At 48.9% G+C, this 19,219-nt stretch overlaps 2 protein-coding genes across 2 annotated transcripts in view; one reads left to right on the top strand and one right to left on the bottom strand.

Moving 5' to 3' along the window:
• Positions 1-1,057: 1,057 nt before the first annotated feature.
• Positions 1,058-3,140, top strand: LOC310809864 (polyadenylate-binding protein 1A-like; the record flags this gene model as incomplete). The annotated part of the gene is made up of 3 exons (XM_083677385.1): positions 1,058-2,641; positions 2,735-2,819; positions 2,932-3,140. 3 exons carry the CDS (start codon positions 1,058-1,060, stop codon positions 3,138-3,140), a joined length of 1,878 nt encoding a protein of 625 aa, XP_083533511.1.
• A 1,733-nt stretch (positions 3,141-4,873) lies between these two features.
• Positions 4,874-19,219, bottom strand: part of llgl1 (LLGL scribble cell polarity complex component 1) — a gene marked incomplete at its 5' end in the record, with an annotated part of 23,762 nt that continues 9,416 nt past the window's right edge. The window contains 20 exons of the mRNA XM_083677610.1: positions 4,874-6,097; positions 6,949-7,031; positions 7,164-7,314; positions 8,125-8,189; positions 8,494-8,608; positions 8,744-8,816; positions 8,913-9,104; positions 9,384-9,694; positions 9,911-10,052; positions 10,355-10,505; positions 10,687-10,979; positions 11,064-11,168; positions 12,558-12,732; positions 12,823-12,890; positions 13,497-13,714; positions 13,897-14,051; positions 14,270-14,324; positions 14,571-14,706; positions 16,344-16,506; positions 17,845-17,991. Coding sequence (XP_083533736.1) covers positions 6,953-7,031; positions 7,164-7,314; positions 8,125-8,189; positions 8,494-8,608; positions 8,744-8,816; positions 8,913-9,104; positions 9,384-9,694; positions 9,911-10,052; positions 10,355-10,505; positions 10,687-10,979; positions 11,064-11,168; positions 12,558-12,732; positions 12,823-12,890; positions 13,497-13,714; positions 13,897-14,051; positions 14,270-14,324; positions 14,571-14,706; positions 16,344-16,506; positions 17,845-17,991 — 2,794 coding nt within the window. The 3' untranslated portion in view covers positions 4,874-6,097; positions 6,949-6,952. The remainder of the gene's footprint in view (positions 6,098-6,948; positions 7,032-7,163; positions 7,315-8,124; positions 8,190-8,493; positions 8,609-8,743; positions 8,817-8,912; positions 9,105-9,383; positions 9,695-9,910; positions 10,053-10,354; positions 10,506-10,686; positions 10,980-11,063; positions 11,169-12,557; positions 12,733-12,822; positions 12,891-13,496; positions 13,715-13,896; positions 14,052-14,269; positions 14,325-14,570; positions 14,707-16,343; positions 16,507-17,844; positions 17,992-19,219) is intronic.

Genomic DNA, 19,219 nt, shown 5'->3' with positions numbered 1-19,219 from the left:
TATGCGATTTTAGAAGTTTAATGTATTTGCTCATGATTTGGATTTTATTGAGACATAAACAGAACGATAATGTGTGGCCTACTAAAACTTGTACAGGACAACCACATACAAACATACATTCTCATCCTTCCTATCTTATTGTATCTTATAACAGTGTTCTATGTCTATGGTCTGGCCACCTTTTACACTGTTCCATTTGCTAGATTAGTTTTATTTTCAAATAATTCCATAAATTGCTACTGGTGAAAACTCCATCTGGGTAGCTAAAATGGCTGCCATGGAATGATGTGGTGTCATGTAAATGCATCACAATGCTTCTGGTTCAGTGTTCTGTCTCTATGGGCCAGACTGGGCCAAACTCTCTGGACACATGTAACAATTGATAATGACAATGATGTAACAAACGATGACCATATAACTGGGTTTGGGGTCACAGGTCTCCATTATTTACCTGCCATTCAGCAGCTAGTCTCTGCACATATTTGGTTATTATGAATGATATCCAAAGCTAAAATATTCACATCAATAGAATTTTTGTCAGAAAAATAAATAGTTGAAGCAGGATTTGAATTCCAAGGAAACCAACAAACGTGGAGTAAGGCAAGGAAGAGGAAGACCTATCATTGATCCAACTACAAAGAAGATAGCTTCATTGTTGAATGCGTGAGTGATCATAGTTGTGCAAGCAAACAGTTACATTCATAGCTACTGTTCATTTCTTAAAAATAACATACATTATATTGCATTAGTCTGTCACCCTACTATTATAAGTCCACAATTGAGTGTTGTTTTTACTGTGCATTTTGATGTCTATAATATTTTGCCACACTGTATGTGCCTTATTTTAACTTTGTTGTCAAGTGCATTGCATTGCATTCATGTATGAAATGTTCAACTTAAATAAAGCTTGATGTATTGATTGATTGATACATTCTATTTTCTTATTGGAATTGGAAACAGTCAAAGGAGCGAATCATCGCCTACGTTTTCTGTGATAATTCTGGAGAATGCAGCCTGACACCCTCATGCTGCCTGAGTGTACGTACCTCCATCAGAAATGAATCCTAGTGGGCCTAGTGGGCCCTGCTCAATGGCCTCCTTGTATGTTGGCGATCTCCACCAGGATGTCACTGAGCCAATGCTGTATGAGAAATTCAGCCCCAGTGGTCCAATTCTCTCCATTAGAGTATGCAGGGACATGATCACTCGCCGATCCCTTGGATATGCTTATGTAAACTTTCAACAGCAAGCTGATGCTGAATGTGCCCTAGACACAATGAACTTTGACATTCTTAATGGACGACCTATGCGTATCATGTGGTCTCAGCGTGACCCTACTCTGAGGAAGAGTGGGGTTGGCAACCTTTTTATCAAGAACTTGGAAAAGTCTATTGACAACAAGGTCCTCTACGACACATTCTCTGAATTTGGCAACATCCTTTCTAGCAAGGTGGTTTGTGATGAGAATGGCTCAAAAGGCTACGGCTTTGTTCACTTTGACACCCAGGATGCTGCTGAAAGAGCCATTGTGAGGCTAAATGGCACGTTATTAGAAGGCAAAAAAGTGTTCATTGGACACTTCAAATCTCACAAACAAAGACAGGCTGAACTTGGAGCCAGGGCCAAAGTGTTCACAAACGTGTACATCAAAAACTTTGGAGAGGCAATGGATGACGCTAAATTGAAGGAGATTTTTGAAAAATATGGACCAGCCCTGAGTATTCGGGTCATGACTGATGACAATGGAAAGTCCAAGGGTTTCGGCTTTGTTGACTTTGAAAAACATGAGGACGCCCAGAGAGCCATTGATGATATGAATGGAAAAAGGATCAACGGCAGACAGGTCTATGTAGGCCGTGCCCAGAAAAAAGGAGAGCGGCAGCCTGAGTTGAAGCGGAAGTTTAAGCAGATAAGGCAGTGCCGCACGACCAGATACCAAGGAGTTAATCTGTATGTGAAGAACCTGGATGATGGCTGGGATGACAAGCGTCTGCACAAAGAGTTCTCCCACTTCGGAACAATCACCAGTGCAAAGGTGATGATGGAGGGTAAACGGAGCAAGGGCTTTGGCTTCGTGTGCTTCTCCTCTCCTGAGGCGGCCACCAAGGCTGTGACTGAGATGAACGGCCGCATCGTGGCCACCAAGCGCCTGTATGTGGCCCTGGCCCAGCGCAGGGGGGAGCGCCAAGCACAGCACCAGGCCTGCTTCACCAACCAGTACATGCAGAGGATGGCTAGCGTCTGCACCGTGCTCAACCTAGTCATCAACCCCAACCAGCCTGCTCAATCATCTGGATACTTCATGTCTGCCATTCCACAGGCCCAGAAACATACTGCCTACTACTCCACCAACCAGATGGCTCAGCTGAGACCCACTCCTTGCTGGGTCACCCAGAGTGTGAGACCTGAGCACTTCCAGAACATGCCCAACACTATGCATCCCATGGCTCCCAGGCCTCATACCTACAATGCCATGAAGCCTAGGTCCTCTCAGGCGGCCCGTATGATGACCTCTCAGCGCATGGCTACCCAGACCTCCAGACGTCCTGCCAGTGCAGATGCAGCCCTGATGGGCGATGTGGCCCAGTACAAGAATGCAACAGGTGTACGCAACTCCAAGCAGCAGGTCCCCAAGCAGCAGGTAAACATCTCACTCTCAGATATGGTATTCTGATGAATATGTCTTATGTTATATAACTTGATTGAATCTAAATTCTCCCTTGTTCCCCTACAGCCTGCTCTCCATGCCCAGGTCCAGGAGCCTCTGACTGCTTCCATACTGGCTACTGTTCCTCTCCAGGACCAGAAACAGATTCTGGGTGAGTCCACTGTAGTGGGACCAGAGGTGTAACACTGTTAATGGTCCCCCTCTTTATGCCCTCAGAAAGATGAGCCATGACACTGACCCCTCTCCTTGCCCCCCTCCCTCAGGTGAATATCTCTTCCCATCCATCCTGAACATGCAACCCGAGAAGGCTAGGAAAATCACTGGCATGCTGCTGGAGATGGACAACTCTGAGTTGCTCCACCTGCTAGACTCCCCAGAGTCCCTACGCTCCAAGGTGGATGAAGCAGTCGCTGTGCTGAAGGCCCACCATGCTGAGATGGCTGCACAGAAAGCTGGAGTTCCAAGCATCTAAGATGAAGGATCGAGATCTGGACTTTGAAACCTGCTTCACCGAAGAATAATAAGAAAAGCATTTTAACGTTGAAAAACATAACTCTCAAAGCATTGCAAAACTAATAAACAATTTAATTCTAAAATAAACATGACTGTAAATTTTTATTTTCAAGGTCCAGGGTGGGGTAAAAAGAAAGAAAAAAAAAGACAATTGAGGTTTTAAAAATGTGGCAATGAAATGAATTCAGATTTTTTTTTTTTATTATTGTGTCAGTGCTCAGATTATCCACTATTTTGTCAAGAGGCCCTTGAGAAGGATTCTTCCTGAACCCCCACACCGGTTGTGCTGAGCATGACCTCTGGCTACGTCCGTGGGCACCACTGCTATTTTCTGTTCAAAACCTTAAATCCGGCAAATGCTAGTATGATTCTGCTACTTATATCATAGTACTGTAATGGAAATTGATCATTTAGCGAAGTAGAAAACTCCACCCCCCTCTGTGATAGAAAAAAAACATAAAGTAAGTCAATTACAGACGTAAAGAAAAAAACTCAAATCAGTACAAATTCTTGAAAAAAATTAAACCTGTAGAGTAATTGTAATTTATTACTTTCCACCTCTGCCCGAAACCAACACAACATTCAGACCATACAAGACCAGAGCCTTAGGGAGTAAATACTTTATTAACATTCTCCATCAGCATCGCTAAATGACCCAATTAAAATTCTACACAGAAACAAAAAAATAAAGAAACACAAAATTGGTCCATGTAAATGTAATGTAATGGCCCTGGGAATCACATCAGGGTACTGTAGGTACGTGCCAGCTTTTACATGGAAGTGTTAATCTGCGTCAAGGCCATGAATATAAACAAACACATAGAAAAGGCATAGTACTATTTGATCAGCTACATTAGTTAGTGAGGTCCCTTTTTAAGTGAGGTGATCAAAAGCATAGAATACTGAATGGTAACTATGGTGACGGGTTCTAATGTTCTAACGTTCTCTGTGATCATTGTCGTAAAAACCTGTCTCTTCTTTTCACGGCCGAAAAACCTAAATATTTTATTTTACACAGTAAAAGTTAAAAAAGGGTTAAAACGATTCTTTACTTGTGATGCAACCTCCTCAGCCAGAGTTACCCAGAACACACTGCTTCTTAGAAACCCACAGAGCATAGTAGAAACTGGGTTCGTCCCAACAGTCTAAAGTATAGCGTTGTCTCCTCTCCTCGCCTTTCCTTCATCTGTGCTGGTGTGAAAGATCTGGACAGGTGAAAGCAGATTCCTTGCAGGCATCCACCATATTGCTTTGCACCTGTCCTGTTGTTTTCAGATCAGTGCAGCTGAAGGAGAGTGGAGGACAAGGAGAGGAAGCCACTTTAGACTCTTACAGAGAGCACAACCTCGTCAGAAACCATCGCACGGAGGTCTCCATTCGAGGTCATGAATGGGACCGATCTTTCTGGGTTTCCATAGCAACAGCGATCACTTCATTGACATTTTCACAGTGGGCGTGGCACCCTCACCCCTCAACTGTTCTCCTGATCTGCCCCCCCAACCCCCCCTCCCCTCCCTTCCCTCAGGCACACATACCCCCACCCCCCTATAAAAGCACAGTGTCAGAATCAGTTAGCACTCGACAACCCCCCCCCCCCACCCACCCAACCACTATCTACACAATAGAAAATACCCTTTCTCAGAAGCAATATAAAACAGATCTATAGCATCATTTCAATACAAAACCCTTCATTGTTAGTTCCTTCATGTGATGTTAATAACATTGAGACAGTCAACACAGTATACAACCGTCCCAACAGTCTAAAGTGACTCCCTCCCTTCCCTTCTGTCCTTCATTTTCACTGGATGTGAAATAGCTGAAAGGTGTAAGCAGATTCCCAATAGGCATTCACCATATTGCTTTCACCTATCGTGTCACCCAGGGGGAGGAGGCCACTTTGGACTGTTGGAGATGCAGCAAAGGATAACAGACAGCCTGGGTGACAGAGCCCTAATGTGTCGGACAGCTGCGCTACACCGCTAAGCTAATTGTAGTTAGCCTGAGGTGTCTGCTGAAGCAGAAACTTGGCACCCAGGCTAAAGGACACCAATGCTGCAGATCCAATATTCCTAGTCTTAATACTTCATTTTGTACATGAGAGGGCGCGAGTTCTGCTCTCTTCAACGCGACACCACTCCCTTCTTCTTCCCTCACCCTGCTACAGATTCACAGTTCATCACCAGGGGTATGTTCAAGGAGGACGCAGTGACGTGGAACGTCTAAGAGTGAGTAACTGCCACACACAATATTAAAAAGGACCCTTTTTTTTTGTCTTTTTTTTTTAACTGAGCACCGATTCCAGTTTTACCATGTAGAGAGACCTTGAACACACCCCGGCTCATGGCACTCGGTTTCCATGAACAGAAAATACAGGGAAATCCACCATTTCACCCGATCCCAAAGGGTCCATAAGCACAGTCCTTTCATCCTCACTGGCTGGAGCCGAATGGGTCAGAGACCAGGAAGTATGAAGTGGTGAGTGTTGGCGCTCCAGGAAGGGGAAGGAGAGAGGGATGGGATAGATAATACTGTGTGGGAATACGGAATCCTGAAGCTCCGTTCCAGACCCCCGTTGTTTGCTAGTGGTTATACCATAGAGAGAGAACATTCCGTCATTCTATTCTCTACCGTTTCAGTCCAGTTCCACAGGGGAGGTTCCTTAGATGGGTTTGTGTGGCATCGTTCGTTCAAAGTTCCCCTTAGAGTCAGAGCACTGTTTTGTGGCAGAGAACTGGAGTACTGGGAATACTGGGGGAGGGTAGACTACAGTACTGGGTGTGCTGGGGAACAGTAGAGTAGAGTACTGGGACTACTGGGGAAGTGCAGGAGATGTAGTCCATCTAGTCCAGCTGTTAGTCCAGTCCAGCTCTGCTGTCCACTGCAGTCCAGCGGGCCCCTCCCACGGTACACCTGGAACTGACCACAGTTCACGTCAGAGCACACTAAACCACGTAACACCACCCTGAACCCTAAACAACCAGACCACACTAAACCACATAATACACATATGATATGTATGTGGTGTTATCGGACTTGACCACCAGGGGGTAGTAAATACAAATATTATCCAGCTAAACTCCATAGGGTACAGAGAAAGAGAGGGAAAAGGAGGGAGAGAAGAGAGAAAAGGGGGAGGGAGAAGGGGGATGTTATTGAGGACAGACAGAGGGGGGTGTTATTGGAATGCAGCTCTCAGACTGATCCCTTTGAAGTTTGCACACCCTGACCTAGCTCCATTAGAAACAGGTGTGTTTGCATGTGTCTGAGTGTACCTGTGCGGTATGTGTGTGTGTTATTGTATGTGTATATATATATATATAAAACATTTTGTGAGGCGTGTGTACATGCTTTGTTGTGAATATGCATGTATTTAAATGTAAGTAAGTGTACAGTATGTGTATATACAGTACCAGTCAAAAGTTTGGACACACCTTGCCAAGAGTGTGCAAAGCTGTCATCAAAGCAAAAGGTGGCGACTTTGAAGAATCTAAAATATAAAACATATTCTGGTTTGTTTAACACTTTTTTGTTTACTACATAATTCCATATGTGTTCTTTCATTTTGTTTTGATGTCTTCAATATTAATCTACAATGTAGAAAATAAAAAAATAAATAAAAAAAAACATTGAATGAGAAGGTGTGTCCAAACTTTTGACTGGTACTGTGTGTTCTGTACTTGGTCTGTGCTTTGCGCGTGTGTGTTTACATCAATCAGTCTGTTTGAGTTGTGTTTAGCTGGTGTGTGTTGTGTTTAGCTGGTGTCCACCTGGTCAGTTGATGAGGATGCCAGGAGAGCGCCCATCCTCCTCTGTGATGTTCCTCAAGTTATTCTCTGCCTCGTCCACAGTGCTGAGAACACACACACACACACACACGGTTAGATTCTCCCACAAAATATCATAGAATATTTCTACAAACCTACAACCATTCCCCAATGCAATGCATGCATGCATGCATGTTGTGTGTGTGTGTGTGTCTTACGTTAGGAAGTCTCTGACATCCTCTACAGTCAGGTCGCCTGTCGTATCGAGGGTGAGGTCAGCACTGCTGAGGGGGGAGTCCAGGGGGGAGTTGAGGGCTGGGGAGGACAGGAAGGGGGAGGACAGGGCACTCTGGGAGTCATCGCCTAACCCTGGGGGAGCAGGAGAGGGGGTCAGGGTTCAGAGGTCACACAGAGTCTCTGGCTGACTTCCAGGTCGTCTCCATACAGTAGTGCAGTACTCCAGCAGAGGCTGGAGGAGGTAGAAAATTGGAGGACGGGCTCCCATGCGTTCCAATGAGCCCCGTCCTCCGATTCCTACCACTTCCAGCCTCCCCTGTTGTGTACATACAGTAGCAGTCATGCTGCACAGAGCACCAGATGGATACATCACGTCGATGCGGTTCCTGAGATGTCTGACGCTTATCCAGATGCTGTGAGATCTGTTCATCGGCACAGCAACACTGCAATGTACGGCCTATGCAACTTGGAATTCCACCTCTGAGAACTTGGAAAAGGATCTGCACAGGGAGGGAGTCTCCAGTCTGTACCGGACCGATTGTACATGATTCACTGCTTGCGTTCTCTAGATTCACTAAGGCCTCTCTAATGCAACCAGGCCCGGTTCTGCTCTGACCAAGCCTCAACGTTGGTCATCGGACATAAACAAGCATGGCTCGGGTCTCCATGGCGACCCTTCATTTCCTCCCCCCTCCCGGCGAGAGCGGAACGCTCAGCCTGACTGATGACGGGACATTTTTTGGGGCGTTACCGTAGATACCAGAGAGGCACCCCTGTGTGCTCTCTCCTTGATTAAAAGACAGAGAGAGCAAGAGAGAGAGAGAGAAAAAGACAGCAGGGAAAGGGGGAGAAAGAGAGGGGGGGGGAGGCAAAGGAAAGTGGGAGCACGAAACAGGAGGTGTGTGTGCCTGTGTGTGTGTGTGTGTGTGTGTGTGTGTGTACCCTCGGCTAGTCCAGTCTGATTCTTGTGGGTTCCGTTAGCCTGGGGTGGCGTGGCTGGACAGTCGCTATGGAGACAGAGAGAGTGACATTAGGACCTGGTCACATGTTAAGAGTTAGGGTTGGTCACATGTCAGGGTTAGTCACATGTTAGGGTTGGTCACATGTTAGGGTTGGTCACATGTTAGGGTTGGTCACATGTCAGGGTTAGGGGTTTGGTCACATGTCAGGGTTAGGTTTGGTGAATGAACAGTGACATTGCTGTAGAGCCATGAGGTTAGATCTTTTGTCGTGAGTGTGGTCATGGTGGTTACATGGTTGGGTCAGGGTTAACATCTGTATATATGTGTGTGTGTGTGTGGTCATGATTACCTGGATGGGACAGGGTCAAGCGACCGGTCCACGTCGACAGCACACAGTGGTTCAGTGATGACCTTAGCAGACAGAGAGAACCTCTCGTACTCTGACGGGGAGATCAGATAGAACCCTGCAACACACACACATCAGTACCTTCATATACCCTCACAAACAGCAGACATGTAGCTGTGTCTGTGTCTTTCCACTCTGTGAGAGACTGTGTGTGTGTGTGTGCACGTGTGCGTGTGTGTGTATATTTGCTCACCCTGTCCGTTCTTGGTGAAGACACAGGATGCGATGCCACTGATGTCCTCTTTACGGATGCAGTCATAGCGGACCTACACAACGAGAGAGGAGAGGAAGGTTTACACAACACACACACACACACACACAAAACTGCCTGACACACCCTCCCCACATACAAACACACACACCTGTGGTCGTAAGGCAGGTATGTTGAAGAGGTGCAGGTCTCCCAGGTTGGTGAGACAGACCAGTGTGTGTTCGCTGTAGTCCTCCTGGGCGGTGGAGCCGTAGAGGCCCAGAGCCACCCTCCGAACACGGCAGCCCTCGTGAGCCGTCAGCTTGAACTTAGTCTTCGCACTCACCTTGGGAAGAGAGAACACCTGGGGGGGGGAGGGAGGGAGGGAGGGGGGGGGATAGACAGAGAGAGAGAGAGAGAGAGAGAGAGAGGGAGGGAGAGAGAGCGAGAGAGGGAGAAAGAGAGACAGACAGACAGAGAGGCAGCGGGTGGAGGAGAGGGAGAGAAAGAGGGAGGAGGCGAGGGAGAGAGAGTAGATGGTCCAGTAAATATGATCAGTTCTTTGGTATCATGCTTCAAAAGAACGAAGGACAGTTAACGAAATACAAGTTGCGTGCACGTGCGTGTGTGTGTGTGTGTGCACCTTGAGTTGTTCCTCTGATGCGATGAGTACAGAGTGTGCGTTGGTCATGTCAGGGGCAGTAGCCAGGTCCTGTGAGGCTTCGTAGGGGTCCGGGAGGGGCTTCCCTCGTCCGTCCAACACACTGATGGAGACCACCGGAGCTCTGTGCATCAGCTGGATCTCCTTCCCCAACACGGCCTCCACACACACACTTGCCTCGCCTGCCCCCCGCTCACACACACGCCCCGAGCCCACCCCCGGCACCTCCAGGGCATACGCATACACACTCCCAGAGTTTGTACCTGCCCACAACGTAGGGCCGTGATGTGTACCTGTGGGGAAGGAAACACACGCACAAAAATGCATTATGCACATGAACATGCGGAAATACATACAATAAATTGAGCATTGTGGCTTGCTTAGCACACAGTAGGTGGTGTCAGCGCACACACACACACACACACACACCTCTCTCATGCTTATACACACGCATGCACACTGAGACACACACACCTCTCTTGTGGTTACACACACACACACACACGTACCGTCTCGTAGGAAGGTGTCAGCGAAGCAGAGACAGCGGACCACCCCGGACAGAGAGTCATCAGCGGACCGCGGCTCGATCCTCCTCTGCACAGGCGCCACCTCGCTGTCCTGCTCAGCTAACGCCGCGTTCGCCTCCTGAACCTACACACACACACACACACACACACAGGCACACACACACACACAGGGTATGATGTCACACACTCCTTGGATGAATTCACAGAAACATTGGCGATCCGAATAAAAAAGGGTCTCTTGAGCAAGGATTGGAGGCAGATTACAAGTGTGTGTTGCGTGGCAGGTATGGGTAGTGATGGTGTGTGTGTGTGTGTGTGTGTGTATGGAGAAAGGATCTTCCACAACCAACCAGTCGACCAGTCACTTTGGGACACAGAATTGCAACATCGTGTGTGTGTGTGCGTGCGTGTGTGTGTGTGTGTCACCTTGCTGGTAGGCGTTGTGATGGGTCGTTTCTTGCCAGAGACTCTGCTCTTGCGGATGCGTCTGAAACTCTGGCGTAGCGACTTCTTCAGAGACTTGACCCTGGAGAGAGGACCCTCCATAGCCAGGGAGTCGTTAGGGTGGAGAGTACACCTGTAGGACAGAGACACAGTCAGTGTCAGAGAGAGTGTGTGTGTGTGTGTGTGTGCGTGCGTGCATGTGTATGGAGAAAGGATCTTCCACAACCAACCTGTCCTTTGGGACACAGAATTGCAACATCAGGTGTGTGTGCGCGTGTGTGTGTGTGTGTGTGTGTGTGTGTGTGTGTGTGTACCTGGCCAGTACAGCGTTGCGTCTGTGGTAGTCAAACAGGCCAAAGCCGTGACTCGTCCCGAAGGCAATGAGGTTCCACTCGGCGTGCAGCGTTACCGCGGTGACAGAGGCCGGGGGTAGGCATTGGACCAGGACCGACGGCTGGAACCCTGGAGGGAAGGGGGCGGGTTTGAGCCTGGGCTCCAGCCTATCATGACCCTTCCAGGTAAACCCCTCGCGGTCCTGTAGCAGGTCGACCACCGAGACGTCGACCATGTGGTCCGACCGCTCATCACTCAGGGTCATCACTATCACCTGGAGAGAGAGAGAGGGGGGGGGAGGGTTAGAGAGAGAGACACACACACACACACACACTCACACACACACACACACACGTACCTGTCCAGCAGTTCCTGCCACTACCAGTTTGCTGCTGTATTTACACATACTGATCTTCTGGATGCCCAGTCTGGGGTCGTCACTGTACGGGTCAAAACAGCCCACCTAAAACACACACACACACACACAATATGAATTACCGGTACACACACACACACACACACACACACACAATCATAACAAACACGAACTACACACACCCTTGCAATTACTTTGTCAAAAAGGTATGCAGAGTTGGGACTGGGAGGGCTTACTCTGCAGAAATAAGTAGTTGTGGAACCACAAAGTATGCAATTATATGAACAAGTTACACCATAACAACACAACATTGGCCCCAACCAAACTCTCTGTCCCTCTGACAGCATCATCCTCTGGTCAGCCCCCTCACAAAGCATGGAATGCCAGCCCCCTCCCCCACCCCCTTTTATCCACACACCCACACACACACACACACTATGTGCGAGAGCCTCTCCGGTCTTTATCTGACAAGGAATCTAGTCTTACAGAGACAGCAGAAGGCATGAACACAGTCCCATCTCACTACTGGCTGCCAGGACAACCCCACCACACACCCACACACACACACAGTAGGAATTCCAAAAAGAATCCTCTCATATGGGAATTCTGTCCCAGGAAAACCAGGCGGAGCCTAGGACTCCTCGCAGTCTGTGGTGTACACACACACACACGTCTGGTTTTCATTACAGAGAAAAAAGGGAAAGCCTCCTCGTCCCACATGAGGGCTGCATTCCAGAACACAGAGCTCTGTTTCCCCGCGTTACAGAGGGAAAGGTACAGGGAGGAGAGAAAGGGTCTAGGTACTAGACAGAAGTAGAAGAAAGGGAGGTAGAGGGAGGAGAGAGAAGAAAGGGAAGGAGAGAAGAGGGAGAGAAGAGGGAGAGAGAGAGAAGAAAGGGAAGGAGAGAAGAGAAGAGAAGAGAAGAGAAGAGGGAGAGAGAGAGAGAGAAGAGAGGAGGAGAGGAGAGGAGAGGAGAGGAGAGGAGAGGAGAGGAGAGGAGAGGAGAGGAGAGGAGAGGAGAGGAGGGGGTAAGAAAAGAATAAAAGGATGTGGGACAATAGAGAGAATGAGAGCAAAGGGAGAGAGAGCAAGGGAAGGAGGAGAAAAGAGTGATACGGTAACAGATCTCTGGGTCAAGAGAGAAACGGCAGGAGAACAAACATGACCATCGAGAATGTTGGAGAGCCACCAGAGTTGCGCTGATGTTGAAACAGCTTTAACACCCGAGTCCAATCTCTGGTCTGGAACGGTTGTAAAAAAAAACCTGTTAGTGCTGATGTGAGTCCCACGTTTTCCCTGAGATCTGGGAAACTCCCTTCTGATGTTGATCATACTTGGACCAAAAAAAGTCATTAAAAAGCCTTCAGACTGTGGTCGGGGTTCACTCTCGTAGTCTTTACACAGGACAAGGGTGTGTCCGTCTGTCTGTCTCTCACACACGCAAACTGTGTGTGTGTGTGTCTGTGTGTTCTGACCTTCCTGAAGGGGGGCCACTCCTCTTCCTGCTGTGCGTCGGGGTCATTGCTAGGGTCCTGGGGGTCGTCAATAGGGTCGCAGTCCGTGTGGAAGACGCTGGCCGTGCTCAGCTTATACAGAGGGGTCAGAGCCACGCCTGAGGCATCCCAGAAACGCACTGTACCGTCTTCGTGCCTACACACACACACACACACAATCAAATAACCTTTCTGCAAAGGTGAAATCAAATCAAATCTGTGTGTGTTTATATATACACACACTTACCCAGTCAGCAACAGCTCCTGTTGTTTCGGTGTGGGTGCTAGGTTCTTCCCTCCACATATCGGCCAACTCTACACACACACACACACGTTATGTTATTTGACATTATATTATAGCACTATGATCTTTGAATATGGCCTGATATCTACCATCGGTCTGTCTGACACTGAAACACACACACACACACACACACACACACACACACACACACACACACACACACACACACACACACACACACACACACACACACACACACACACACACACACACACACACACACACACACACACACACACACACACACACACCTGGCTGCCACACTTCTACTGGTATGTTCCCTCTGCCCTAGTGCCAACCTCCTGGGGTCGGCCTCACAGGGGTCTTGGTCTGCTCTGCAGGGCCTCCACCTGCCACTGAAGCTAACACACTGATGGTGAGCTAACAGACCACAACTAACGCACCTGCTACCAAATAAAAGACAGGCTGGAGGGAGGGGGGCGGCTTTATGTTTCGTGTGTGTCTCAGTCTCACTGTGTGGTGTGTCTCTCTCTCTCTCTCACTGCGTGTGTGTGTGTGTGTGTGTGTGTCTCAGTCTCACTGTGTGTGTGTGTGTCTCTCTCTCACCGCACGTGTATGTGTGTGTGTGTGTGCGTGTGTGTGTTTGTGCCCCTCACCCTGTGTGTGTGCTGCTTGCTCTGGCTCCTCCCTGCGGCGAGCAGCCTCTCCCAGAGTTTGGGGGGCACGTTGGAGACGTGGCAGGAGCAGGTGATGGCGGAGGAGTGGAGGGGCGCCAGGTAGGGCGTGGGCAGGACGGGCCACCCGCTGGTCTGGAGGTCCACCACCACCAGCTCCTCCTCCAGCAGGACCACCAACGCTGAGGGTTCATCAAACTCTACAGACGGTCACACACACACACGTTATGTTATTTGACATTATGATATATGATCTTTGAATACAGCCTGACATCTACCATCGGTTTGTTTGACACTGACCTGTCTACCCACACACACAAAGTTGATTACAACTATGGAATGTGACAGTTTGTGTGTGTGTGTGCGCGCGCTCGCGCCTTACCCTTCTCCTGGTCCACACAGTGTATAGTAAAGAAGTCGATGACTCTGGAAGTGAAGTCTAGAGTGATGTGTTCGTGGTCCTGCTGTACGGTCAAACAGTGACGGTCGCCATAACTGGCCCGGGGCATACCACCACTGTACAACACTACTGGAGACCTGGGGGGGGGTGAGAGATACAGGAGAGAGAGAGAGAGACAGGGAGAGGAGTGAGAGCGTTAGGGCAGAGAGAGAGAGGGGGCGGGGGGCGAGTGAGAGAGGGCAGGGGAAGAAGAGAGAGATGACATTAAGTGTACATGTTTCAAAACAGCAGTGAGATCCTCTGTGTCATCCAGACCTGGGCCTGTGGTGACAGTGACATACAGCCCACTACTCACCCCGACTGTGTGGTCCTCCATAGGATCTTGTTGATGGCTTTACATGGGAACGGCCCTGAGTACACACACACACACACACACACACACACACACACACACACACACACACACACACACACACACACACACACACACACACACACACACACACACACACACACACACACACACACAGTATGGTTTCAGGACTAAGTTGTCAATATACATAGACACCTGTGATACAAAAACAGGTATACTTAGGGTATTCTTTTACCCTCAATAAGACTAAATCACTGTGTGTGTTTGTGTGTGTGTCTCTCACCGTATGGGATGGTGGATGACACGGGCTGGTGAGTGTAGGGGTTACCGCTGGCAACATTCCACACCGAGTAACCCCCGTCGCTATGGGAACTGACCAAAGAGTTACCGGAACGTTCCCACACCAGGCTCTCCAGCTGCTGTAGGGGGGCAAACACACACACACACACACACACACACACGACTTTCACTGACGTTTCTTTGGTCCTCATGTTGACAGACATCAATAGCAGCAACGGCAAACGCAAAGCCTAGAATCAATACTAGACATTGACAGGTCTCTTATGCCTGCACAAATGATGTTACGGAACACACCTGACTAACCAGAAACACCTGTCAAGCCAATTTTCCAATAGTTTTGGTGCCCTGAAACAGGGGGACTGTGTATAAAAAGGCTTGTAATTTCTAAATGGTTTAACCAATCTGAAAAACACTGAATTAAAAAGATGAGCATCTCTACTGTTGGAGTACAGAGCTAAAAGAAGACAAAATTATTCCTCTTTCCAATACTGATGGTGGGCATTGTATACACACTCACTGAGAACTTTATTAGGAACACCTGTACACCTTCTCATTCGTGTGGCAGCAGCGCAATGCATAATATCCTGCAGATACGGACCAGCAGCTTCAGGTAATGTTCACATCAACCATCAGAATGGGGAAAAAATGTGATCTCAGTGATACTGACCATGGCATGATTGTTGGTGCCAGACGGGCTGGTTTGAGTATTTATAAAACTGCTGATTTCCTGGGATTTTCTCACACAACAGTCTGTAGAGTTTACTCAGAATGGTACAATAAAGAAAAAACTTCCAGTGAGTGGCAGCTCTGCGGACGGAAATGTCTTGTTGATGAGAGGTCAACGGAGAATGGCCAGACTGGTTCGAGCTGACAGAAAGGCTACGGTAACTCAGAACCACTCTGTACAATTGTGGTGAGCAGAAAAGCATCTCAGAATGCACAATGCGTCGAACCTTGAGGCGGATGGGCTACAACAGCAGTAGGCCACATCAGGTTCCACTTCTGTCTGCCAAGAACTGAAAGCTGAGGCTGCAGTGGGCACAGGCTCACCAACACTGGACAGTTGAAGACTAGAAAAACATAGCCTGGTCTGATGAATCTTGATTTCTGCCGAGGCACACAGACGGTAGGGTCAGAATTTGGCGCCAACAGCATGAATCCATGGACCCAACCTGCCTTGTGTCAACAGTCCAAGCTGGTGGAGGTGGTGTAATGGTATGAGGAATGTTTTCTTGCCACACTTTGGGCCCATTAATGCCAATCAATCATCGCTTGAATGCCACAGCCTATTTGAATATTGTTGCTGATTGTTGCTGCTCTTCTAATGGCTACTTCCAGCATGATAATGCACCATGTCACAAAGCAAAAGTCGTGTCAAACTGGTTTCATAAACATGACAATGAGTTCAGTGTTCTTCAGTGGCCTTCCCAGGTCACCGGATCTAAATCCAATAGAACACCTTTGGGATGTGGTAGAACGGGAGAGATTCACAGCTTGAAAGTGCACCTGAAAAGTCTGCAGGAATTGCGTTATACAATCATGTCACCGTGGACCAGAATCTCAAAAGGAATGTTTCCAACATCTTGCGGAATCAATGCCACGAAGAATTGAGGCTGTTTTGAGAGCAAAGGGAGGCCCTACCCAGTATTAGTATAGTGTTCCTAATGAAGTGCTCAGTAGGTGTATAGTGTAGTATGCAAGTGTACTAGCTGGATGCTCCATTTCCCTTTAGTACAGGTAGTTTTGGAGTACACACCTGTTTGCCTAGGAACAGGTGCTCTGCATGGCGGGTGCTCAGTTCCCATAGGACAACCAGGCCTCGGCTGTAGCCAATCAGAATCTTCCCTGGCTGTTGAGGGTGTTCCTGCAGAGACTCCACCGGCCCCAGGGACTTCCCACACCTGTAGTCCTCAGGGACGCTGAAAAACACCATTACCCATGTAGTCATCAGTAGATGTGGTGTGACAGTGTGCAGGGGAAAACCAATGACATCTTCGTTTCACTCCAAATGAAAGGAACTCTTAAATATGTTTTTTTTTTTTAGACCATTTCTACTTCATTGGGACAGAGACAGTAGAGATTGACAGGAAGGATGTGAGAGAGAGGAGGGATGACATTCTAAATATGTTGAGGGTCGGAATCGCATCAGGAACCTTGCAAAGTGTGCTACGCCACTAAGCGTCCTGACCTTTTGAACTCTTGATCATGACCCCCCGAAGACTGGTACTGTATCACAATGTGAAATCCAATGAATAGCAAGATTAGTTCTGGTTAACCGGCATCACAATCCCAGAGAATTGCGGGAACGTCCAATGACAGTGACAGAGGGCGTGGTGGAATGTGGCAAACGACACACCCCGAGATATCTGGAGATGTGACACAGCGGTGGGGAGGAGGAGAGGAGAGGAGAGAAAAAGGGGAGGAGAGAAGAAGAAGAGGAAGGGGGGAAGAAAGGAGGATGAAGTGAAGTGGGGCCACTCCATATGAATCAGAACAAGCTCAGAAGAGAGAGAGAGAGAGAGACACACACACACACACACAAAGCGGAGAAAATCCTCTCCGGAACCAGAGAGGCAGCAACATTCCCCACAAAGCATTCCATTGTCTATCCCTCTCTCCGGGTATTTTTAGGAATTCCGGCATCCTGCTGCATAGTCTCGGTGATGAGCCACTGTGTGTGTGTGTGTCTCTCGGAGTTCGGCTCAAACACCTTCCAACCGGAACACCAAGGTTTGGCAGGCAGCACAAAGCTGCTCTGTTCGCACCCCGAAACACACACACACACACACACACACACACTCAGAGCGCTTGTTAGCCCCGCGCCCCGCCCTCATGATCCTGTTTAATGAGGGGTTCCATTGGTTACAGCACAGTGTCAGGAGAATGACACACCACAACTCACCACCAGCTTTATGGCCACTTCTGTCACATTCATCACAGACAGACAGAGAGAGAGAGAGAGACAGAGACAGAGACAGACAGAGGGAGAGAGAGAGAAGTAGGGGGAGAGACAGAGGGAGAGAATTAAAGAGCCAGATAGAGATGTGAACTCAGTGACCCAACTAGAGAGGATCAGTGGGGGTCAAGGGAGGTGAGAGACAGAGAGAAATAGTCAGAAGTGTGTGTGTGTGTGGGTGTGTGTGTGTGTGTGTGTAGAAGGTCCATCATTGACAAGCACAGCTGGGAGGTGCGAGGGCAGGAAACAGGGGTGTTTTATTACAGCGTGTCAGTAACACATCCACTACGCTGTCACTCACCTCTGCATGACCTGGTCCTGGAGCAGCGATTGGTTGTCCCGCAGTGAGAGGCGGGGCAGGTCCAGGAAGTGCACGCCGCCGCCCTCCGTGCCGAGGCACAGCAGGTCACATGAGCGCAGCAGCAGGAGCACCGTCACACGGGTCGCACTGGGGGGGAAATAATACACACATGGTCACACAGTTCCAGTCTCCAAGAAGACCAAGGTAACCTGCGCCTTAATGACTGACTATCTTAATGGCCCTGTTGTACTCACGCCTGTCATCATGAGGGGTTTGAGAGGCTGGTTGAGTCCCACATCAACTCCACACTACCGGCCAGACTAGACCCTCTCTAATTTGCATACCGTTCCAACAGATCCACTGATGACGCCATTGCCCTCACCCGACACACTGCTCTACCTCACCCAGACAAGAAAGATACCTCAGTGAGAACGTTATTGTTATTGACTACAGTTCAGCCTTCAACACCATCGTCCCCTCCAAGTTCATCACCAAGCTCAGGGACCTGGGTCTGAACACCTCCCTGTGTAACTGGATCCTGGACTTCCTGATGGGCAGACCCCAGGTGGTGAGGGTCGGGAGCTCCACCTCCTCCACTCTGTCAACACAGGGGGCGGGGGCAGGGCTGTGTGCTCAATTGTACTCCCTGTTCACTCATGACACACACAGCTCCAACTCCATCATCCAGTTTGCTGATGACACCACTGTGGTTGGCCTGATCACTAACGATTACACCCCAGTCAACAGCTTCAAGTTCCTCGATCTCCAAGTCACTAAGGACCAGCCCAGTTAATCAGCCGTCCAGGATATCTACTCCGAGAGATGGAAAGAGGAAGGCCATCTGGCAGACGGTACCGCAGCATCCAGGCCCGGACCATCCAGGCCCGGACCAACAGGTTTCGGAATAGCTTTTACCCGCAGGCCATAAGACTGCTGAATTGATATACCACCCCCCTCCCTCAATGGACACTACCTCCACCCCCCTCCCTCAATGGACACTACCTCCACCCCCCTCCCTCAATGGACACTACCTCCACCCCCCTCCCTCAATGGACACTACCTCCACCCCCCTTCCTGTTCTGTCCCCTTTGACATTGCACGATGCACTTTACACCCTCTCCTGCTGCAAATGAACTTGAACACACACACACACACACACACACACACACACACACACACACACACACACACACACACACACACACACACACACACACACACACACACACACACACACACACACACACACACACACACACACACACACACACACACAATGGGGGGTAGTGGTGGAACATAGGGGCTCTATCCCTTGATGGAATTGACCCTGACAGTGAAGTGCATATAGGAGAGGATTAAGAGCTGAGGACGGCAC

This window comes from Argentina silus, assembly GCF_951799395.1.
Source record: "Argentina silus genome assembly, chromosome: 9".
Lineage (NCBI taxonomy): Eukaryota > Metazoa > Chordata > Actinopteri > Argentiniformes > Argentinidae > Argentina > Argentina silus.
This window is presented reverse-complemented; position numbering and strand designations above follow the sequence as displayed.